The sequence below is a fragment of the Rhinolophus hipposideros genome (genome assembly GCF_964194185.1).
Source record: "Rhinolophus hipposideros genome assembly, chromosome: 15".
NCBI classification, from domain to species: Eukaryota; Metazoa; Chordata; class Mammalia; order Chiroptera; family Rhinolophidae; genus Rhinolophus; species Rhinolophus hipposideros.
Window position 1 is genome coordinate 40,547,551 of NC_138061.1, and position 23,558 is coordinate 40,571,108.

A 23,558-nucleotide genomic window follows, 5' to 3' on the forward strand; every position below is an offset into this window, starting at 1 on the left:
AAGAGTGAGCCCGAACTAACAAAGAGAAAATAACAAATCTGAGGAATTAGGATATCTGTATAGAGGCACAAAGAAGTACATTAAAGAAATGTTATCTTGAATGTTCTTAGACAGGTAATAGAAAATATTGCATCCATAAAATAAGAACTGGATGCTATCAGAGAATTTAAAAAAGTTCTTGAATAATGAAAGCAGAGAAGAAAAAAAAATCAAAGAGATTTCATGGAAAAAAACAAATAGATAATGAAATAAACAATAAGAAGAAAAAGATGAGAGAACGATTTGATTTTTAACTATACCTATACTGCTTTGATAAAATAAAAATTAATTTTAAAGAGAACAATGGAAATTAATTGGAGGCTTTTTAGGCAGGAGGGTGACATGACTTGGTTGACAGCTCATATGGCCACTCTGACTGCAAAATGGAAATTGGATTGTAAAAGAGGAAGCGGGGAAATGGGGGACCAGTAAGGAAACTATTATAATAAGTTCAGTGAGAGATGATATGGCTCAGAAGACAGCAGTGGGGCAGAAAAGAAAAAAGAAAAAAATAGATGATTTAGATGAGAAGCACTGAAAAGGCCAAGATGTCATCACATACAATGAAAAATTGTGACTGATTAATTCTGTTGGATAAAACCTCCATCAGCTTGACAATGTAAACCCTGCAACGAGTGATAGAATTATTCAGACCACTTCAACCCTGCCTATCTTCACTAGAGTAGGAAACACTGATTAGAGTGCAAACAGGAGTAATATGTAATTTTGTTTTGATAATATTTAGAGAGTAAGGCTTTTTATAAAGCTTGATAGAGCTTCCAAAAATCACTGGTTAATAAAAATAGTAGTGACTATGAGGTAGTTCGTATGTCCCCAAATTTATAAATACTCTGTTTTTCAAACAGTGTCAAATGATTTTACCACTTAGAAAATCCAGAAGACACTTAGTAAAACACATTTTTTCAGGCAATCATCATGTGTTCCTTTCAGATATGTCAATTTTCCCTGTGGCCCAATCAAAGTGCAATCTTTCTAAAGTTTTATTCTTTATCAATAATATGACATCCTTGGCCTCTTTACTAGTTGGTGACCTCCCAAAAAATAAATCAAGAGGCTGATGTAAGAAAGCCAGCACCCAGACTTTAGAGAGCCTAGATCTTACAGTCTTTCCTTCCCCAACGAGAGATCATTTCTGAGCTATGAAAATTTCAGAGAGTAAAACCGAGTTCCAAGTGCTCTTGAAACAAGACAAAAACAACACACGCACAAATGGCTCTGTGATAGAGTGCATTCCATCACAATACTTCCTAAACCCATATGTATTTTGAGATTCTCCAAAGATTTGGTGAACAGAGCCACTCCAGCTGCTAAACTGAAATGATGGCATTTTCCTCTTGATTCAAAAGAAGGGGTTATATATTCCTGGTTAGTAAAACGATTCAAAATGAATACAGCCTAATTATGCAAAAACCTGGGGAGAAGTCACCTTGGTTTTTGAAAGAATGGGGGCAGCTCGATCGAGCAGCATTTCAACCACTTGCTCATGACCACTCCTTGCTCCGCAGTGCAATGGCGTCAGACCGTCCTGTTGAACAAAGGGCAACATCTTCAATTAGATTTTTTTTTAATTTATTGGGGTGACAATTGTTAATGAAATTACATAATTTCAGGTGTACAATTCTGTATTACATCATCTATAAATCCCATTGTGTGTTCACCACCCAGAGTCAGTTCTCCTTCCATCACCATATTTCAATTAGATTTGATGGGGATTTCTACACATGTAGAGTATTTCTCAAGATTCAGGACCAGTGAGCTTCAAACTTTATTTATATATCTGATGCAATCATTGCATTTTTTAAACTAGCAAACTAAATTTTTCGTAGTAGTTGCACAGTGTGTAATTTCCCACATTTAAATATTAATATTTAAATACTAATATTTAAAAACTAACTGTTTGACCACTTTTGAATATCCAATGGAATCCAAATTAAGTAAATTGACATCTACCTTTTAAAAAAAATACAAATAACCTTTGCAAATAGTAATTTTACATTGGTCATGTTTCTTCTTGCATTTCTATTTCTACACCACTTCCCCTACATAATTTTATCTTAATATAATTTTATGCTTGAGTGTTTTTTATTGATTACCATATCATATTTCTCTACCACAAAAATATGTAAATTTAAATTTAAAAAAGGTTTATAGATTTCCCGAGAACATAAGCTTTATGTATCAAAAATAAATCTCCTGATTGCAATTATCAATATAATTATTCAAACATAATTGATCAAAACATCAAAAATATATTACAAATTTTATGATTAAATAAGAGTAACAACTTATTAAAAACTCCCCTCTTGATGAGATGTATTTTTTCAAAACTAGTTTGTGTATCTGCTAATGAATATTACCTATTCGTAAAATGGTTTAGCATCAATACTATCCCATATTTTGTCTTTATAAATGTTACTGCTGAGAAATCTTATCTGCATCAACAAGTAGATGGACTTTTGTTACAGCATTGTCACTAATTCTCTGAATTCCTTCTGAATTACATGCCAAAATCACTTAATAATCTTTCATTAAAGATTTTTTAAAATGATCCATCATAAGACAATTTCATTAGGCCCTTCATTTTTATCGACAGCAATCGATTTACAACCGTCCGATACGCAGAAGCATATGTTACCCAACCATTATACTCATGCAGTTCTTAACAGAGCACCATTATTTTGAACTCTTCCCTTTGCCCCCTCACATTTCCCACTTCCCTCTCAAAGGTTCTTGTACTCTGGGCCATGTGGGTGAGAGCGAGTTAGGCCTTTCTATCATATTAGGGGAGAAGAACTATATAGCATTAAAGGATAGGTGGGAAAGAAGAATTAGCAGGGAGGAAAGGAAGTGGAAGGATAGTCACTTAAAACTATCTAAGTGGCCTTAAACTCTATGGAGATGTTTTCAGCACCCCAAGTTATGTATTCCCCAACTTGAAGATTCCCACAGTTGACAAGACCTACACCTCAAAGAAACACATCAAAATGTGATTCACTGTATGCAAATCACTTTCTAGATTGTGTGATATCTTGAAAGTAAGCTTAAATACCCTAATGTATAATAAAGTACAATCCTATTTCTAAACTACTAGCCAAATCTCAGAATTAAAATTCCTTAAACACAGAAATGTGAATCACAAACATTACATGACCTGATTTCAACATTCTTTAAGCATGTTTGAACACTCTGCCTTTTATGCTGATTTATAACATTTGCTCTTATAAGCCAAAGTAAAACAATATAATAGTCTTTCAAGTCGGAAACAGCATTTTGCTAATAAAATAAAATAAAACAAAATCTGAGAACAAATAAAAAACACCACGGAGTCCTACCTAATGTCTTCCCATTAATATAAAACCTGAAAATATCTGAAGGAGAAATAATAGAACAATCACAACTACCTTTCAACACAGAGAAACATTTCAAATTCTCTGAATGGGATCATCTTTTATGAACTTAAAGGTAAAATCTGTTTCTTTCATTTTCTCATAAGTAGCCTTTAAGATGTAAGAGGTGACAGAATATGTGTAGACATTGTCAAACTATGGTCACACAGAAAATGTAATCATTCTAGGCCAACTCATTTATCCCTGAAAATGATCTTCCCCAAAGCAAAATGCTACATATGGAATGCAAAGTGTTTGGCTATTTGAGAGCCAAGTCTATCTCAACACATTAATCCTTTGAAATATACTGTTCCTTACAGACATATTTTTCTGATTTCACCTTTAACAAAATTTTTTAATTATGGAAATTTTCAAACATATTTCAGCCTAAAGTAGACCAGTGATCTGTGCCTTTTGCTCAGTGTCAACAATTGTTGCCTCATGATTAATTTTGATTCATTAATATCCTGACCTTTTTTTCTTTCTCATATTATTCTGAAGCAAATCAGAGACATGTTATCATTTTATCCTCACAAGTACCCCTAGATGGAAGGGATAATCTTCATTTTATACTTGATGACTCTAAGGTTCAAAGAGGTTAAATTATTCGGCTGAATTTAGAACCAGGACAATGCTGACTGGATTGTCAATGCAAGACAATCAAGGACTGTCTTGGGAAGAGTTAGTTAAGACAAAAGCCCTCTGCTGAAATTTTCAGCCACACTTAACCTTCTGTTATCTACACTCTGGATCTTCTACTTCTGACCTTTATTTATTAAAAACTTACAGACTCAAGAGACTCAGTTAGGAGAGGTGACTTTCTCATCAATGCAAGTGCTGTGAAGTGCTATCATTCTACCCTTTGTTCTTTTTATTACCTTGTTTCAATGGAGTTACCTAGCTCCCCATGGTAAGACCCATTGGTTTCCAGCTGAAATGCAAAGAGCTACCTGAAGCACAGCTTTCAACTGTAGTTTTACCTGCAGTGTTTTTAACATTGATTACAACCGGCTGACACCTTTGCCTCTCCTGCAAGTGTGCTCTGACACTTTTCAAAGGTGCAGGGCCCTTCAAATAGCCAGTTCCTGGCAGGAGAGGTGCCTCATCAGGAAGTTGGACAAGATGTCACGACTGCCTGGCGGCACAAGCAGTGCCAGCCTGGCTGTTGGGACATTCACAGGTCAGTGGAAAACTAGTATCTAGAGTTAACGTAAGATCTTTAATTAGCATCACCGTTTTAGTCACGAAGACAGCTGATCCACAGTGAGACTGAGAAATACCTGCCATTTAGTGACTTACACTTCAGTTAAAAAAAAAAAAAGGGAGAGGGGATTAGCAGGTATTGACTTTACTTAATACTTATTTTTTGAGCAAAAAACCCCAAATATTTAAATTTCAAAAAAGTTTATTTGGTTTTGAAACAGCTGTTGCTTATCATTCACCTTCCTGAAGCACTGTTACAATACCTGTGTGTTCAAAAGATCTTCAATAACCATCATTCATTCCCCAGCCAAGTCTAAATTCCTCAAGTTAGAATTCAAAGTCTTCTAACACCAGTCACAGCTACACTTGGCCTTCCTCCACTCCTTTCACATCTATTTTAATGAACAAACTCTGTGCAGGGGCTGGCAAAAGCCTCTCATTTTCCTATTTCTCTGTTTTGCCCACACTGCTCTATGTACCTGGAAGTTTACTTCCTACTTTCTCCCACAGACAAATCCTTACTCTTTTAAAGTACAGTGTTTCTTTGAATCCTTTTCCAAAATTAGAATTGACCATTCTACCTTCAGGACCCCTGTCCTAATTTATTGGTAGTTCTTTTGGGGAACCTATAGCTTTTTACCTGGTATTTTAGTTATTTGTGAGCATTATCATTTCACTCGGTCTGCTTCTGAGGACAGGGTTATACTAGTTTTAAGGGTATTTAAATCTCAGAGAGAAGGTAATTCAGTACCATGTCCGTAAAAGTTGCTTCATAAAAATGACTGAGTGAATGGAGTGAATAAAATGGATTTTTGATCTAGTCTTTTAAAAATGTTTCAGTTGGTTAAAAATTCCTTTCCTTGTTATCCTTTTTGTTTGAGACTAGACTCATTTTATACTTCAGAAGCACTATTAAAATAGCCTGTCTTTCCTTCTGGAAAAATAAAATTCTTAATAGATAAATGACTTGTAAATTAGGATTAGACTAAAACATATGACTGTCTTTTTAGTTCTCAGAATAAGAGAAATATTAGATTCCTTGCTCTAAATAAGATTTTTCTCCTCTTTTTAATTCAGACTACTATAAGCTTAAAAAAAGAGTAACTGTCAATATTGTGTTTTACAAGGTCGCAGTGAACTGGCATACTCCTTTCCCTAAAATTAGCGCAATGCATTTTCCAATACAAAATAAGGATTCTTACCTGTTCCCCAACACCTAGAAGTTTACAATTAATATACAGTGTCACTTACAATGGATTCTGGGCCAAAATGCAATTCACTTGCATACAACAGCATGGACCTCCACCTGAAAAATGCTTGACAAAGGCAGTTCTTGGGGCTCAAGGGAGGCTGCCTCAAGAAAGGCAGCCAATGCAGTTGGACAAGAGAGAACGAGAGAGGGATGCTGAGTTGCCATAGTAACATTATGGGAGGGAAATGAAATTACATGGGGTAATTTTTTCCCAATTCCCCTGATTTTTAAAGCACTAACATAATGGACAAGTATTCCCTTGGGCGGAATTCTGAAGCAACACAAACTGGCTAGGCCAGATCTCATATTTCATTTCAGTGACAGCAATCTTATTAGGGAGGTGGGGAGCTGCACTTTTCTGGCTGGGAAAAAATGCTCTCTTGGTGTTAGCTTAACAACAAAACGTTGCACATTCTAAGGTCAAAAAGACTTTCTTTCAGGTTTTTTTGTTTGTTTTTTTTTTCTGAAAAGCATGGGCAGGGCATTAATAAGGCATCACAGTTAGGAATACTGAATTCACAATATGTTCTTAACAGGTTGAATTTGCTCAAAGCCCATACTGACACAAATTCAGGACTTGAGAAATACTTTCAAAAGAGACCTATTTAGATTTGTATCCTCTAGATTCCTTTCTTTTCTTTCTCCTAATTAAAAAACTCACTCTAAAGAAAGAAGAGGAAATCAAGCAGAGAGAACTCTGTGGATATGTACTTTTTTCTCCCCCACCTTCTACCTCCATGCCCCCTGCACCCCAGAGCTGTTGTTCACAATCTTAGCTGTAGAGGGTGCAGCTCACTGGCCCAGGTGGGAATCGAACTGGTGACCTTGGCATTAGGAGCACAGTGCTCCAATCACCTGAGCCACCGGGCCAGCCCTGTATTTTTTTCTACATTATGGATGTAAAACAGGATGTGATCATTAATTAAAAACTGAAAACAAAACAACAACAACAACAACAAAATATGGTGCTCTGGAGAGGAGAGCTAAGACAACAGCCAGAGATAAAAGGCATCGATTACAGTCCAGTAGCTACTCTCATATCTGGATTTTCACTAAAAATCTGACTGTATTCTCATTTTGTGCATGTTATACAACTGTAGATTTGGCCTAACAGGAAGTGCAATAACATTTTTGGAAACCCCTCTATTGTCACTGGTGCTTTATATTGTGTTCTAAATTGAATCTCTACTACAACTTACGAGAATGGACATCAGAAATTCCCTTTATAGTTGAGAAAGCTGTTTCAGAGGATTAACGTACCTACTTGAGGTCACATGAAAGTACATGCTTGGAATTAGAATTTCACCTCAGGCTTGCCTCGGTCAGAGGGGTTGAATTCCTTCTACTGTACCAAGCAATTGCCTTTTAAGATCAAGAATTCATTTCTGTCATTTACATATAAAGAAGAGATGTCCCTTTCTCATTCTTTTCCTTGTTGTCCTGTTGTACATTCTATGTTTAATATTAAACAAAAATAAGGTAAAATCCTTCTGTTGTTCTCTTGGCTTGGAAACCTACAGCTTTCTCTCTGAGGCTAAAAATAAACACTTATTTTGTTGTCTCTTTTTGTTGTCTCTTTTGCTGTCACTTATTTTGCTATGTGTTGTCTTTATTTCCACTGTTCTTTGTGTGTTTTGGTCCCTCGTTTCTTGTCTTTTTTTGGATTGAGTATTATTTAGTATTCTAATCATTGAATGATTGATAATATATATATATATTATGGTTATCTCCTACTTTGGCTTTTTAACAAAATCCCTTTTTAGTCATAGCCCTAGGGATTACAGTATGTATCCTTAAGTTATAACAGTCTAAACAATATTTTATTACTCATTATATTATTGAATGGTAATATTATCATTATGTATTGAAACAATATACCACTTCATGTATGAGAATTCTGCAATATTAAAATTCCATTTACTATTAATTTTATCTTTTGTGCTATATCATATATTTTACTTCCACATACATTATAACCTAATCGACTGATAGGTTTATTTAAACAATTGACTTTGAAAGAATTTAAGAAAATAAAAATTGTCCTTAATTTGCTTACTTATTATTTCTAGCTCTTCTCTCCTTTATTGAGATCCAAATTTTCATCTGGTATCATTTTCCTTCAGATTAAAGACTTCATTTGTTATTTATTTTAGTGCATGTCTGGTGGTTAACAAGTTCTCTCAACTTTTGCTTATCTTAAACTGTCTTTATTTGGAATTTATTATAGAAATATATTTTTACTGGCTATAAAGTCTAGATTGACATATTTTTCATTCAGCACTTTAAGGATGTTCCATTGACTTTAGGCCGTCAGTGTTTCTGATCAGAAGTCAGATTACATTCTCATCATTGGTTTTCCATTAATGATGTACCTTTTTCTCTGGCTGCTTAAAAATCTTTTTCTCTATCTTTGATTTTCAGAAGTTTCAGTATGATTTTCTTTGTATTTATCCTCCTTGGAGTGTGTTAAGTTTCCTGGATCTGGAAGTTGTAGTTTATGATTTTGGAAGTAAATACACATATACATCATTTCTACTTCATCTTCTTTCTCTTCTGCCTCTTGGATGTATTTGTATCTCCATTGTATGTATTTAATTAGCTTGTTATTATTACACAGGTTGTTGACATGGTGTTCATTTGATTTTTAATCTTTTTGCTTTCTGTGCTTAAGTTTGGATGATTTCTGTGACTTGGCTTGAAGTTCACCAATTCTTTCTTTGTATTCAATCTGATTTTTATCCTATTCAATGAATTTTTAAAATTTCAGGTACTGTATTTTTCAATTCTAGGATTTCTGATTCTTTTTAAAAGATCGGATATTTCTCCTGAAATTCTTCTTTTCTTTACTTGCTATATCTGTCTTTTCCTTCAGATTATTTAACATAGTTATCATATTTATTTTAAAGTCTGCTAATTCCAATATCTCAGTCAGCTGTGAGTCCCTTTCTGTTATCTAACTTCTTTTTTTTTGAGTGTAAGTCACATCTTGTTTCTTTTATGTACAGTAATTTTTAAATTAAGTATTGAATATTGTGAATGATATATTAGAGAGACTCTAGAACTTGTAGGAGCTTGGTTTTCGGCTTTTAATGGTAGATCTATTTCAGTTTGTTCTTGTTCCTAGAATAATTCCTTTAGTCCTGGGGCACAATCTGCACTCCTAAGATGCAGTACTTCTGGAGGTTCAATAAAAAACCAAAGACATTTACCAAGTCTCTCTGACATGGCAATTCTGTCTTCCTTAGAGCAGGTAGTTGCTGAACTTTCTTATCAGTTTTTAATCTTATAGCTACTATTTCCCTCTGGCCCCCTTGGAGTTTTACCCTGCATATGTATAGTTCAGGAGTCAGCCAAGAATATGTGGGGAGCTTACATGTTGATTTTACCACTACCCTTGGTGGTTCTCTCCTTTCAGTGATTTCTCCCCCAAATATCCAGCGACTCTTACAGCCCCAGACTTGCTTCTCTGTTCTCAAGCCAATAAAACTGTGAAATTTGACATAAATTATATAACAGTATGCTGTGCTGACTGCCGAGGGTCTGCCACATAAATATAGATTTTATCCTATGTTATTTAGTTCTTTCAAGAGTTGATTTTACTCCAATATATGCCTGCTTTTGATTGCTTTTCAGTGCCTCCAAACAAGTTTCTAAAAAAATATTTTTCTGGAGTTTAGATTTTTATCAGCAGGAGGCTTAATTCAAAACAAGCTACTTCATCATTACCTGAAGCCAGAACTCTCACACATTTCAGTAAAAACATAAATATGTAGCCTCTATACATCATTCATCATAGTTTGTGTTTGTTTCTATCGTACACTCCTTTAGGAGTATTCCTTCTATGAAGTGATTCTATGAAGGGCATTCTTGAACTTTGAGTAGGTGGACACAGAATAACTTACTATAAAATATAATTTTCAATATACAAAGGGTCTTTCTATATAGTTCTTATAAGATGTTAGATGGAAAAAATCAATTAAAATTAAGGTTCACAATGAAAAACAACCATCAATGGCTTTATTTATGACTGTATTTTTCCTTTGGGGAAGGAGGATAATTAAGATGCTTACAGTTGAGAACTATAGAGTACACATGTGTCTAGTGAATGTAGAGTTATTTAAAAGAAATAGGATGTGAGCGTTACCAACCTATATAAAAGGAAAACAGGAGAAAAAGTAGGTAACTTTCTGAGTACCAGTGTTTTGATCCACATATTACTTAACAAAAATAACTGTCCTGAGCAGCGTTTGTAGATTCTTCAAGAGAACAAGGCTTAACTGGCATATGAAATTTACTCAACATTTAATTAGATCTCTAATTTGGTAATGGAAATTAGGTTTCCTATATGGTATAAAGTCATTGGACGTGGGGTAGGGAAGTGGGGAGGGACAAAGAAAGAGAAAGCGAGAAAAACAGTGCTTCTGTCGTGTTCTCAGAACTCTTTGCAACTCTCAAAAACTTTCTTTCCTTCAAAGAGATTTTCATGTTTGGAAAGCTAAGTGAATTTTATGATCACTTGTACATTAAAAAAACAAAACAAAAAAACTAAGACTATTGTTTTTCTTGGAGCAGATTCACAGCAAAAACGAGGTGTAGGTTCCCTTGACCACCTTGGAATCTAAATAAATGCTTGCAGTTAACTTTTAATATTTTTGATACAAAAATTAAAAATGAATATTTTTTAAATGACATAAAAATATTTTCAAATTAGTCTTGACTAATGTAGAACCCCAGAGTCTTCTGCACTATTTCAGATGCTCTTGTCAACATGTCTACATTAGCGCTCCGAGGAGGAATATTGTATTAGAATTTTCCCTTTGATGGAGACTATTTTATGACTATGAAATGTTTAATATATTTTTCAAGGATTTATTTTTAACCAAGGCAGTCATACTTCTGGAAATATAATAGAAAGCAACAGTCAATACCAATATTTCCTTTTCCTTCACATTTAACCTGAGAAAAATAACCAGTTGCATTTCTGGGAAAGAATAACCTAATATTTAAAGGACATCCAAGTGTCTCCTGAAACCTTCCCAGAATAGTAAGAATTTAACAATTAACAGATTTGAGGTACTCTGAAAACCCTTTATCTACTTTTGCACAAATATCTCTTCATTCTTATAGATCAATTGGATGCCATTAACTTCAGAGAGAAAAATTACATGACCACAGATCCAGCATAAAGTCAAGTAAAGACTTTTTGGCAATGTAACATTAAGAAGTGTTTCTATATATTCAGTAAACATTTATTAAACATCCAGTATGTGCTAGAAAGTGTGCTAAGTGCTACAAATACTAAGATAAATGTGTGCATCTCAGTGTCAAGGTGTAGCTTTGGATGAAAACTCATGGGACTATATGAGGTGTGGGTGACGGCACATACTAGGAAGGTTGGAAGTTGGGAGAGGCAAGGTTAGAACAGCATTGGCAATCAGAGTACTGCTATTACTGACTCTACCTGGAACTTAGCACCTTCTCTGAAGCACTAGATAGAAGCCAACTGCCTTTATTATTGGATGGAGAAGAGTCAGTGAATAATGATGGAGAGCTCAGAAGATGCCACAAATTCTGAAATGGTTCTGAATTTAGGTCCATATTGAGCCTCTGATTAGGCTGTGAATTGATGCAAAGGAGAATGAAAATGACAAGAGACCATCCATTGCAAAGTACCTTCCTTCAATAAGTATACAAATACATATGCCAGCTTTGCAGAGAGCAAGAGTTAAATGGAAAGAAATAGTAGACTACCACAAGTAGCCATTCTTAGCAAAGCATTTTAGTCTATAAAGACACAAATAAAGCCCTTTAAGACATTGTTGAAAAAATAGATTTCAAAAATCATTTTAAAATTAGGAGGCTGCGTATAGACCAGATTGAGAAATTGGCCTATATGTATTCTACCTCATCACATTTGCCACCATTATTGTAAGTATGTACATAAGCTATATCCTTACTACTGTCAATTCTGCAGCATAGTAAGATAACAAGGCAGTTGATATCAGCTAGCATGTGGGACAGGGGAAATAGTAAAAGTTTTCTTCAAATGAGCAAAGTAGAAACAGAACCCGAAGGCTTTGTCGTTCATCGGGTCCTAGCTAAACTCCTTCAAGAAGATGCACATAGAATCATTCTTCGTGCTCTAGCTTTATTAAGATATAATTGACATATAACATTGTGATATAATTGAGACACAATTGATATATAATATTGTGTAAGTTTAAGATGTGCAATGTGATAATTTGGTCTGCATATATTATGAAATGTTTGCCTCAACAAGGTTAGTTAACACATTCTTCACCTCACATAAATTTTGTTGTTGCTATGGTGAGAACATTGAAGCTCTTCTCTCATAGCAACTTTTGAGTATAAAATATTACTGACTCTAGTTACCAGAATGTACCTTAGATCCCTGAACTTATGTATCTTATAACTGATAGTCTGTATTCTCTGACCAACATCTTCCCATTTCCCCCACCTGTCAGCCACTGGCAACCACTGTTCTACTGTTTCAATGAGTTTTATGTTTTTAGAGTCCAGATATAAGTGATATCATAGTATTTGTCTTTCTGTCTGACTTACGTAGGATAATGCTCTCCGCTTAGCATAAGGTCCATCAATGTTGTTGCAGATGTCATGCTTGCTTTTATTTTTATGGCTGAATAATATTCTCTCCCTCTCTCATATATACATATGGTGCCAAAAAATGTATACTCATTTTAAGAAAGGAAAGAACTATTACAATTGTAAAACAATGAATAACACCAGCATTCATTGGATTAACGCCATCTTTTGAGTGAATGTCATACCACACATTGCTACTGTAATTCAAGTCAACTTCGAAAACTAATGCATAGATGACATCTCTTAAAACGTGTACATTTTTTTTTGGCACCCTGGTATATGTATGTGTGTGTGTGCATGTGTATGTGTGTGTGTGTGTGTGTGTGTGTGTGTATATCACTCTTTTTATCTATTCATTGGTTGAAGGACACTTTGTTGTTTTCATGTCTTGGCTGTGAACAATGCTGCAATGAACATGGGAGTGTAGATATCTCTTCAAGACAGTGATTTCATTTCTCCTTTGGATAAATACCCAGAAGAGGGATTGCTAGCCTTTATTGAAATGTTCCAAAACATCTTTAGGAAACACAGTTTAAATGCTGTAGTAAAACTTTGTCAACTAATCAATAAAGAGATATATAATGATTTTTTTTTGCATAAAACGAATAGGTGTTTTTCTTTAATATTTCTTCTTAAAAACTCCAACTCCTGTTCTCCAACTTCTTTGTCCAGGCTCCTCCCCTGCTGAGCTCATAATTCTCCAAAGTTGTGGGTGGTGTCATCAATCCAATTTATTGATTAAGTCATCAGTGTGTCTCTCTTCTCTTTCTGGGACTCCGATGATGGGTAGATTGTTTTCCTTTAACAGTGTCCCTCAAGTACTGTATGTTCTTTATTCTTTTGCCTTTTGTTTCTCTGACTGGATAATTTCAAATGCTCTTTTTTCTGTTTATTCCAGGCTGCTGTTGAGGCTCTCTATTAAATGCTACAGTTCAGTCATTGTATTCTTTACCTCCAAAATTTATGTTTGGTTGTCTTTTTATGTTTTCTATCTCTTTGTTGAACTTTCCACTTAATTCTTGTATTTTTCCCCTGATTTCATTAAATATTCTATCTGGGTTTTCTTGTAACTCTCTGAGTATCTTTAGGACAATTATTTCAAATCTTTTCTTTGGCAAGTCCTGTATCTTCATTTCTTTGGGTTCAGTTACTGGAAGTTTACTGCATTCCTTTTGGTGATGTCATATTTCCCTGATTCTGCATAATCCCTGTAGCCTTGTAGAGATGTCTGTGCATTTAAAAAACAAGTCACCTCCTCCAGACTGTATAGGTTGACTTTGGTATAGAAAGCCCTACACCTGCAGGTGGGGGCGTGCTGGAGCATGCTGTAACCCTGGCTCTGCTGGTGCAGGGCATCAAATGCATGGGTGTGTGATGGTTCTGAATCTGGGTGGGTGGGGGGGCTGATACTTCATCTGCTCATGCTTCTGGGGTCACAGCATTGACAATTGTATGATCCTGCTGAGCCTTTGGGCTGTTGGGTGGCTCAGCGGCACCTCCAGGGACTTTGGCAGGAAGTGGAGGTGCACACATTCTCAGCTTCAGGACCGGCTACCAAGGCCTGGGCCAACTGTGGGTGCAGTGCTAACTGAAGGGGCCCTGGCTGTCAGTGTGCATTACTGTGGCTGCAAGGTCCTTCCACAGGCACAATGCACGGAAGGCTGCTGTTGGGAGTCAGGATGGGACATGCCGGTACACAAAGGGAGGAGCTAGCTGCTGATGAGCCCCATGGTACAGGCCAGTGACAGGAGACATGGCCAGATCCTGGCCCGTAAGCAGCTGTGGAGGCCCTGGTTACTTGAACGTGCTCCTATGGCTGCAGGATCTCCCATGGGTGTGTGCATGCAACCGTGCTGGGGGGGCTGGTCATGAGGTTCTGGCCGGGGCATGCAGGTGCAGTTGGGTGGCTAAGTGTACATGTGCTGCAGGGCAGAGGCCAGTGACTGCACAGAGCCAAACGCAGGCCCATACGCAGCCGTAAGGGCCTTGGGTGGCTGGTGTGCATTTCTGTAGCTGAGGATCTTTCCACAGGTGGGTATATAGTAGTAGAGGCCCGTGATAAGGGTCAGGCCGGTGATGCTGTACAAAAGCTGGAGGGGCTAGTCCCAAGCATGTGCCCAGTGCTGGCCTCATCCACAGGGGTCTAGGCTGGCGCCTTGTACTTGTGCAGCCGCAGAGCCCAGGGCTGGCTGCTGGTGCGGATCCTGGGCTCTGGACAGGGGAGCTTGCGAGCGGAGGGAGGAGGGAAGAACTCCGGTGGCTGGCATCTGCAAATGGGAATATCTATGAGGCGAACACCAGTGAAATCTGCAGGAGGTCCCTGGCAGCAAGGCTGGCCGTTGGTTACTTCAGCGGTGGAAGCGCTGGGGTTCTCTGCAGAGCAGGCCACAGGGAACTGCAGTCACTTCTGTTGCAGTCACGGCTGATACTGGCAGCCCTGCTCTTCTTCCTTCTTCCTTCCCATCTCTATTTATCTTGGCTTTTCTATTCTCTGCTTGGGGAGAGGGTGGGTAGGTATGTGAAGCCTAAATGGGTCGTTTGTGCAGTGCCCTGGAGGGCTGGTGAAACCGGCTGCTCACCCTGCTTTTCCTTTTCTGGTAAGGGGAAATCTTTCTAGTTGGGGAGTTCCCAGAGTTCCCTGTTGGTGCTGAGCAGTGTGTCTGGGAGATGGGAAAATGCGGGAAAAATGAAGCTGCCATCCTTCCCTTTTTGTGCAATTATCTGAGGGTTTTTTTGGTTTTTTTTGTGTGATTATTGTTCCAATGTGTTGCTTGAGTTTTTTAGGTGGACTTCTGATCTCTCCCAGAGCTGTTTTTGTTTGCGGATAGCTGTCTAATTGTTGATCTTTGTGAGGAAGATGAAGGCTGGGGTCTCCTACTTCGCCATTTAGTGACATTACCCCACCCCATATAACCATCTTGACTTTCTCAGTAACCAATTATTCTTAGAGTTACAACATCCAGTGACCTACCAGCTGTGAGAGCTTGTGAAGTCATCAGGAACAAATCCTTCTCTATATGGGGTGGAAAACTAAGCTTCGGGGTGTGGTGGGGGGCGAACTTTTCCAAGGTCACGATTTCATCACTTGCCACTCACACTTAAAGCTAGAGTTCAGGCACTAGGGAAAAATAAAATTCACTCTCGTCTTGCTTTTCCAGCTGGTAAGATCTTGCTCTGACCACCATTCAAGTTTATTTCCTTAATGAAAGGGTTTTCAGGGTCTGTGCTTAAACAGAATCCTGTATTAGGTCAACAACCCACACAGGGAACAGAGCAAGGAAGCAAGACATCTGAGGTGAAGTCCAGAGTTGATTTTCTGTCTCTACACATGGGGCACTGGTGTTTACCAGGTCAGATTCTTGATGCAACAAGGTAGCCACAATAGCAGGAGATGCATTGGTGGATAACAATATCTATTTTCTCAAGAGCCACTGGATTGGGTCATTAAAACTTGTATTTATGAAAAATGTTGTCTGTTTTTAGGCTTGTCCCTCGGGTTTTCTGACATTTTAGCTGGCTCCCCCCTTTTGCTCACATACTCAATCACTAAGTCATTTCAGCAAGAGAGAAAGGAAGCTTTGATGAAGAGAATACAAAAGAGTTTCCATATTTTGGGTATGTACTCCACTTTCTTCCATATAGTCTGCCAGGAATTCAGTCTGTGCCCGATTGACATCCCATCCCCACCCCACTCTATGCAGGACAACAACAGAATGACAGGCTTTTCCCTGCTCTGTTTCTCCAAGTCTCCCTCACATTCACACACTGCTCACACAACACAGGAAAACGCAAATCCAAGTAAAAACTGAATGAATGGTAAAAAGGAGTCTCCATCTTGTTTAAAATAAGACAGCCTTTGAGAACAGGGAGGCGAAATGGCACAGAAACCAAGTAGCACACTGAATTTGCCTGTGCACATTATTGCGTATCTCTGATACTTTCATCAAGAAGAGTTTTCTATGTTTTCATCCTGGCTCTCCCCTGTGACACTATACGCCCCATAAAGATGGGGCCTGAATTTCTTATGTGCCATTTTCTTCTCTTATTGTATGAAATATAGCAAGTATCTGATAAAGGATTCAAAATGCCTGACACGTTATTTTGCTATTTTGGTAATTGATGACTATCGAGAGAGAGAGAAATACGGTAATTTCTAATCCACACATACATGAAAACCCCAGTTGGATATGTAGATATATCTCTTCAAGCTTCTCTGTCCTGCTCGGCTGCAGTATCCCTCACTTCACAAAGATTCTCCCTATTTACAAATGATCCTTTACCTCTCTCTGATAATCAAGTGGCATACTCAATGCACCTCTCTTTTATTCTGTACAATCTCTTTAAATGGCCCATACTTAGCAGAAGACTTCTGACATTTAAGGCAATGTTTTCAGCATTCTTTACATATTGATAACTGCTTCTTATTAAATGAAAAAGCCAGTTCAATAATATAGAATTACCACATGATCCAGCAATTCAAAATCAGTTCAGTGAGATCTCTCGATTTACTTCCCCAGACAGACAGACCTTTAGAGGCCAACATTTACTTCCTTCACTCCTCCTTACTAGAAAGCTTATTCTTTTAAGGTACATGCCATGTTTTCCCAAAAATAAGACCTAGCCAACCATCAGCTCTAATGCGTCTTTTGGAGCAAAAATTAATATAAGACCTGGTATTATTATATTAATTATATGAATTATATGAATTATATTAATTATATTATATTATATTAATTATATTATATTATTTGTATTGTATTATATTATATTATATTATATTATATTATATTATATTATATTATATTATATTATATTATATTAAAGACCGGTCTTACATTAAAATAAGACCCGGTCTTATATTAGTTTTTGCTCGAAAAGACGCATTAGAGCTGATGGTCCGGCTAGGTCTTATTTTTGGGGAAACACGGTGCATGTTTTTCAGGGTCAGTAGTCATCAGGAAAAAGAAGTCTGGGTCTTCTGCCAAATACCTATGGCTGGGCTGCCTTAGGGCTTGAATATAGGAGACGAACTACCGTCGGCTTCATGAGGGCAAGGAAAGTGTCTTGTCCTGCTCTATCACCCAGCTATGTCTGGCCCATAGGAGGCACTCGATAATCATTTACTGATTGAGAGAATAAATGTAGTCAATAATAAATGAAGTAGTCAATCAAGGAACTACAGGAATTAGGTTCAGGTTACCAGGCCAGTTTTAGAAACATGGAGAGCAGGATTCTTGAAGGAGGAAACACAGAATTATAGGAGGTACAATTATAACACAGGGAAAACTATCCAAAACCCTTAGATAGGTGGATGCTTATGGCTAGCCCACCTTTTTATCAGCCTCGCTCTTGATCATACACTGCAACAAACACAAGAAAATCCATTGGTTAGAAGTTTAATGATAATTGGAGTTGTGAGTCACACTAGAATTGGCTGAGACTTATTTCTGGCCAACTTTATACTGGCAGTTTACAAATATTAGTTTGTTCTTGCTACCGTGCTGTATGGTAGCCACGGCCTTTATTTTCAGAGAGAGAAATTACATGCAGAAGATGAATCAGCCTACCCGAGTTTCCTAGCTAAGCTTAGGATTTGGGATTCAAGCTTGATTCTAAGTCTGTTCTCTCCCCGCCTCACCAGTGCATCACATCAAATAAGCAACATGCCAAACACCTACCTAGATAGTTTTTTTTTAATTGTGGTAAAAAACAATATAATGTACAAAATTTACTCTCCTAACAGTTTTTAAGTATACAGTTCAGTAGTGTTAACTATATTTAAATTGTTGTGTAACTTCTCTAGGACTTTTTCTTCTTGCCAAACTGAAACTCTATACCCACTGAACAACAGCTCCCCAATTTCTTGTCTGCCAGGCAACCATCATTCTACTTTCGATTCTTTTGGGTATACACCCAGAAGTGAATTGCTGGACCATATGATAATTCTAGTTTTGGTTTTTTGAGGTACCACCATACTGTTTTCCATACTAAACTACACCATTTTGCATTCCCTCCAGCAGTGCACAAGGCAGACAGATTCGTGTTAGTATCAAGCTGATTGAACAGATCAGCGTGCAGTGTCAAGTAGTGATTAAATTCTTGAATATTAACTAAATTAAAACCCTAGGTCTTTGGCCTGAGCTTTTATAATGAAAGCCATGTACTATTTAAACATGTATTAAAGATTTATAAATATGGATCACCATCCCTTTTTAAGAAGAAGAAACTCAGCAGTCATTTTCCAAGAGACTGTGTAACAAATTAAACAAAAATAAAGCCAGTGTTGAGCCAGCGCAAAGATGTCAAAAAAAAAAAATTATCCCAACTTCCTGAAAATAAATATAACCACATACATAAATTGCACTCTTACCCGCGTTTTGGCATCGATTTTAGCTCCTCGATCAAGCAGTAGTTTTACCATGTTGGCATTTCCTCTTTTTGATGCGACATGTAAAGGAGTGATGTCATTCTGTGGAAGAAGAGGAAAAAAAAAAAGGTACAATTTCTGTACTTCAATTCAACTAAAACATTGCTTCCTAAACAGCCCCCAACTTGTCTTCATTCTTTTTCTTCTTCTTTTTTTTAAAAACATCTATTGTAAACAGTAGTATGCTTTAAATATTTCAGACAGTCATTGCCTTTGGAAGGAGAACCCCCCCAAAAGCATGGACTTTAAGGGAGACACTTTGTAGGGGTAGAGTCCAAGTTTATTTATTTCAGTTACTTGAGATGATTGATAGATGAGACTTTTTTGTGGTTTTTTTTTTTTTTTTTTGCTATAAAATCCTGTACCTTTAAATCAATGTGTTTTTCTATGAATTTATGTGATACAGCGTGGGTAATGAGTGGCTGACTAAGAAACAGCTGATTGGGTGAGCCCAGACTGAGTGAAAGCAATCTCAGGTTACTCAAAGCCTTCTGAACTGGGTTCATTTGGGCACAAGATGTCAGAGAGACAACGGGAACGCCAACTGGGAAATCTGTCAGTACTGTACATAAGTCACAGGATTCCCCACGTACGCTGGGCTAAAACGTGTTCACAGGCATTTGTTAGCAATCTCACAGAAAACTATGTTTATTTTTTTCTACATATTTTTTTAACTACTGTGGAGGAACAGCGATAATGTTAGGACAATCTGAAATTCCAATCATGATCTTCTCGATACCACGGTTGTTCCATGTATCTTTACAGGTGCTATGATTGCTTCCAGACTGCCAAGGAAATAAGTGCATATAGTGAAAAACATCTCTATTTCGGTTCCTTATTCCTATGTAGCAGCAGTGTGGGTTTAAGGGTTGTTGTTCACAAAAGTCTATTATATGATAAATAAACTTGGCTCAAAAGGGGTTCTATTTTTGTTGTTTGATAGCAGATACAATATAACAGCTAGCAGGTATTTATAATTTCCTGTGTGTTAGGCCCTGTGCTAAACTCTTTATCTCATTTAATTTTCATAATCTTCACAATGTCACATGTAATCTGAATTATAAATTTTACAGATGTGGAAACAGCTAGCAAAACCATGAGTCAAATTAAAATCTGATACACACTCATGGTTTTAAAGAACACTTTATAATGAAAATTTTCAGATAGACACAAAGTTTGAGAGAAAAGCATAAAGAGCTTCATGTACTTACTCTTCACCCTATTTTTAATAATTATCAATCTTTTGCCAATATTATTTCTTCTATCTTCCCTACTATTTTTTTTCTTGCTGATGGATTTTAAGAAGAGTAGAAGAAAAATCCTAAGAGTTAAATTATTTCCTCCATAAATACTACAATTTGATTATCTTTACCAGATAAGGATTTTTTTTTTAAAAAAATAACAATATCATTATTAAATCACAAAATACAAATAACTTCCTAACACTAAAACTCTGTCAATGTTCAGCTTCTCCCATTATCTCCAGTGATCTCACTTGGGTTGTTCAAATTAGAACACTCATATCTTCTGGATTGAACTGGCCCTTAAATCTCTTTTAATCTCCACAAGTACCCTACTCTACCTTTGTTTTTCCATGTCCATATATTCATTGAAAAAACTGGGTAAGTTATTGTGTACAGTTTTCTACACTCAGGACTTGACTGATTGCATCCTCATGGAGTGTTGGTTAGCACGTTCTTTTTGCCCTGCATTTTCTATAAACGTTTCTAATAAAATGCTTTTAGCCATTGTACATTCTCCCATCTGAAGAACTCTTTATATCTCATTATCCTTTATATTTCATTATGATAAAGTATAAATCTGTAATTAATTCATTAAATGAAAGAAGAAAAAAGAGACCTGAGTAAAACACATTTGTTTTGGTAATGCTGAGTGAGGAGTGGGCAGGCCTTATATCATTGCTCTAGACCAGGGGAAGGCAAACTTTTCCTACAAAGGGCCAGATAGCAAATATTTTCATCTTCACAGGCCATACAATCTTTATTGCAACTACTCAGCTCTGTCAATAGTAGAAGTAAAGCAGCCATATACAAAGCAGCCATATACAGAAATAAGAGTAGTTGTGTTCTAATAAAACTTTATTTACAAAAACAGATGGTGGGCTGGATTTTGTCTGGGAACAATAATTTGCTAACCCCTACTCTAGAATTATCAGCTTACAAGTGAACATTTTAACTGTATGTCACAGGTGACAAAGAGGAAGTAAAGCTATACGAGTATATATATATGTGTGTGTGTGCATTAAAAACAGCATATACGCGCATTGTATATGCTTTGGTCTTCTCTGGTGTAGACTCTTTTTCGGTATGAATGAAAGCTGGCAGAAGCAAATAAACTTCCTGATAAGTTTTTGGTCTTGCTTGTCTCTGTTGTCCGAGTACAAGTGTGTGTCACTCTAATGACCCAAGCAGCACAGTGGATGAATTCTAAACCTGAGATAGCAGGTGGAGTGTCAGGCTAGGTCTGTAGGAAACAGTCTAACAGGAGGCTTACTGAGCCCAGAGCGAGATACGTCAGCTAGTGCTCATCACTTCCCTATGTGAGTCAGGGCTTACATTGTATTTCCCTTTAAAAATGTGCCTTTGTCTGGCTGAGAAGGACTTAATTAACCTTTATCACAAGTAGGCTAATTTTAGTGAGAGGAAGAACTCTACTTCTAATTGTGTTCTCTTCATGTATTCTCATAGACGCATGTACTCATAAAGTAGATACACAGATGTCAAAAGGGTACCTTGAATTTCTAACTCCCCCATTTTTCTACACCTCTCCTACAACTTTTAGAGGAATATTTTCTATTTCTATAGCACCTAAAATGTGTTATACAGGGCTTACTATGTAATTACTATGTAATTTTATTTTATCTTCACAACTATCTACTGCAGTAAGATAACTATCATTAAATCCACTTAACAGACAAATAAACTGAGGAATAGAACTGGTCAGCAATTTGCATATTTAAGAGACAGCTAATTCGAGGCAGAATCAGAACGAGAATTCAGTTCTAGACCCTTGGGCAGCAGTATTTTCATTCAGGGATCATAATGCCTCTGTCTAAAGGCTGTTGTTTCTCTTCATTGTCAAATGGAGCTCCTGAATGAAATGCATACGTTTGCATTGCTGACTCAGGTAGTGACTGCTTCTATCAATTAGATTCAAATCTAAATGACAGTGGTAGCTTTGGACTACTCAATGAGGTATTTATATTTTGATTCCTCAGTTAACTAATAAAACTTTTATATCTTACTTATGTACAAGGCCCAGGTGCTGCATTTCCATTGCATAAGCAAGCAACAAAATGATGAATTCTAACATATCAAAAGAGGCCAATAATGTTAGAGACAAAAGGACTTGTTTACTAGACCCCTCATTTGTAGTTGGTGAAATACAAGTTTGTACATGCTTTCTGGGATGCCATTTGGCAGTATATAGAGAGAGTGCCCAAAAAATGTATACACATTTTAAGAAAGGAAAAAACTGTATTAAAATTATGCTGATGGTAACCATTTTGAGCACCTCTTGTAATTGCAGAAGTCAAATGTGATTTGTATTCATCTTTTGTTATCGGTATATACGGAGGATTACAATTTTAATACAGGTTTTTCCTTTCTTAAAATGTGTATACATTTGTTTGGCACCCTGTGTATGAAGAGCCTTCAAATCTAGGACGAGTGCTGTGGTAGAAAGGGCAGGGATGCTAAGAGAAGCCCAGCCCTGAGGCCTAGGCACACTCCCTAAGATGGAAGCTGAGCAAAATGAATGACCCTCAGCCCCAGCACGAGCCTAGCAGGTGGAGCAAGCAACAGTAGCCAACTGCTGGGATCAGGGAGAAGCATGACAAGAGATGTCCTCCGTGCAATAGGTGTGCAAGTAAAGCTGACTGTGGAGCGCTGACACCATTAAAATTCGGGGTCCACCCCCCACCCAGCCCCCTAAGCGTAAGGCAATGGTAGACTTCCTCTAGAAGAATTTAAAAACTGGGGTGCACTGAACACATCAACTCAGCTCAACTTTTGAATAAACGGGCTTGATCTTCCACAGTTATAGCCTGGTAGAAGACGCGGTATGCCCATTCCCAGGAAAAGGTACTATTTACCTCAGTCTCTCCTGTTCTGCATATAGTAGTCAGCTTTTTATAGTGGGACAGGTGAACAATGAACAACATGCATCAAACTTATGGAACGGTAGCACAGAGATGGAATTTCTAAGAAAGAGTCACATGGAAACCCTTGATAAGAAAAACCACAATATCAGAAATGAATTCCTGTGATGGCATCATCAGTAGATTTCACACAGCTGAAGAAAGAATCAGGGAACTGAAAGACATGTCAATATAAGTGATTGATGCTGAAACACAAACAGAAAAAAAGAGTGGAAAACAAAAAATAGAGCATCCAAGAGCCGTGGGGCAACATAAAACAGCTGATTGAAGTCACATAAGAAGAGAGAATGGGGCAAAAGAAATATTTTAAGGGGTAATAGTTAAGAATCAATTATGTCAAAATAATCAAATACATCAAACCACACATCCGAGAAGCTTAGAGGACACCAAGCGAAGTAAACAATAAACACATTCCACCTCTAGACA

The 23,558-nt window shown here is 37.0% G+C and overlaps 1 protein-coding gene across 1 annotated transcript in view; it reads right to left on the reverse strand.

Annotated features, from left to right (window-relative positions):
* The window catches only part of ANK3 (ankyrin 3), a 303,291-nt gene that overhangs the window by 147,807 nt on the left and 131,926 nt on the right, over positions 1–23,558 (reverse strand). Inside the window, exons 8-9 of the mRNA XM_081075424.1 lie at positions 18,896–18,994; positions 1,487–1,585 (exon numbers count right to left, since the gene is read on the reverse strand). Of these exons, the coding sequence (XP_080931550.1) occupies positions 1,487–1,585; positions 18,896–18,994 (198 nt within the window). The remainder of the gene's footprint in view (positions 1–1,486; positions 1,586–18,895; positions 18,995–23,558) is intronic.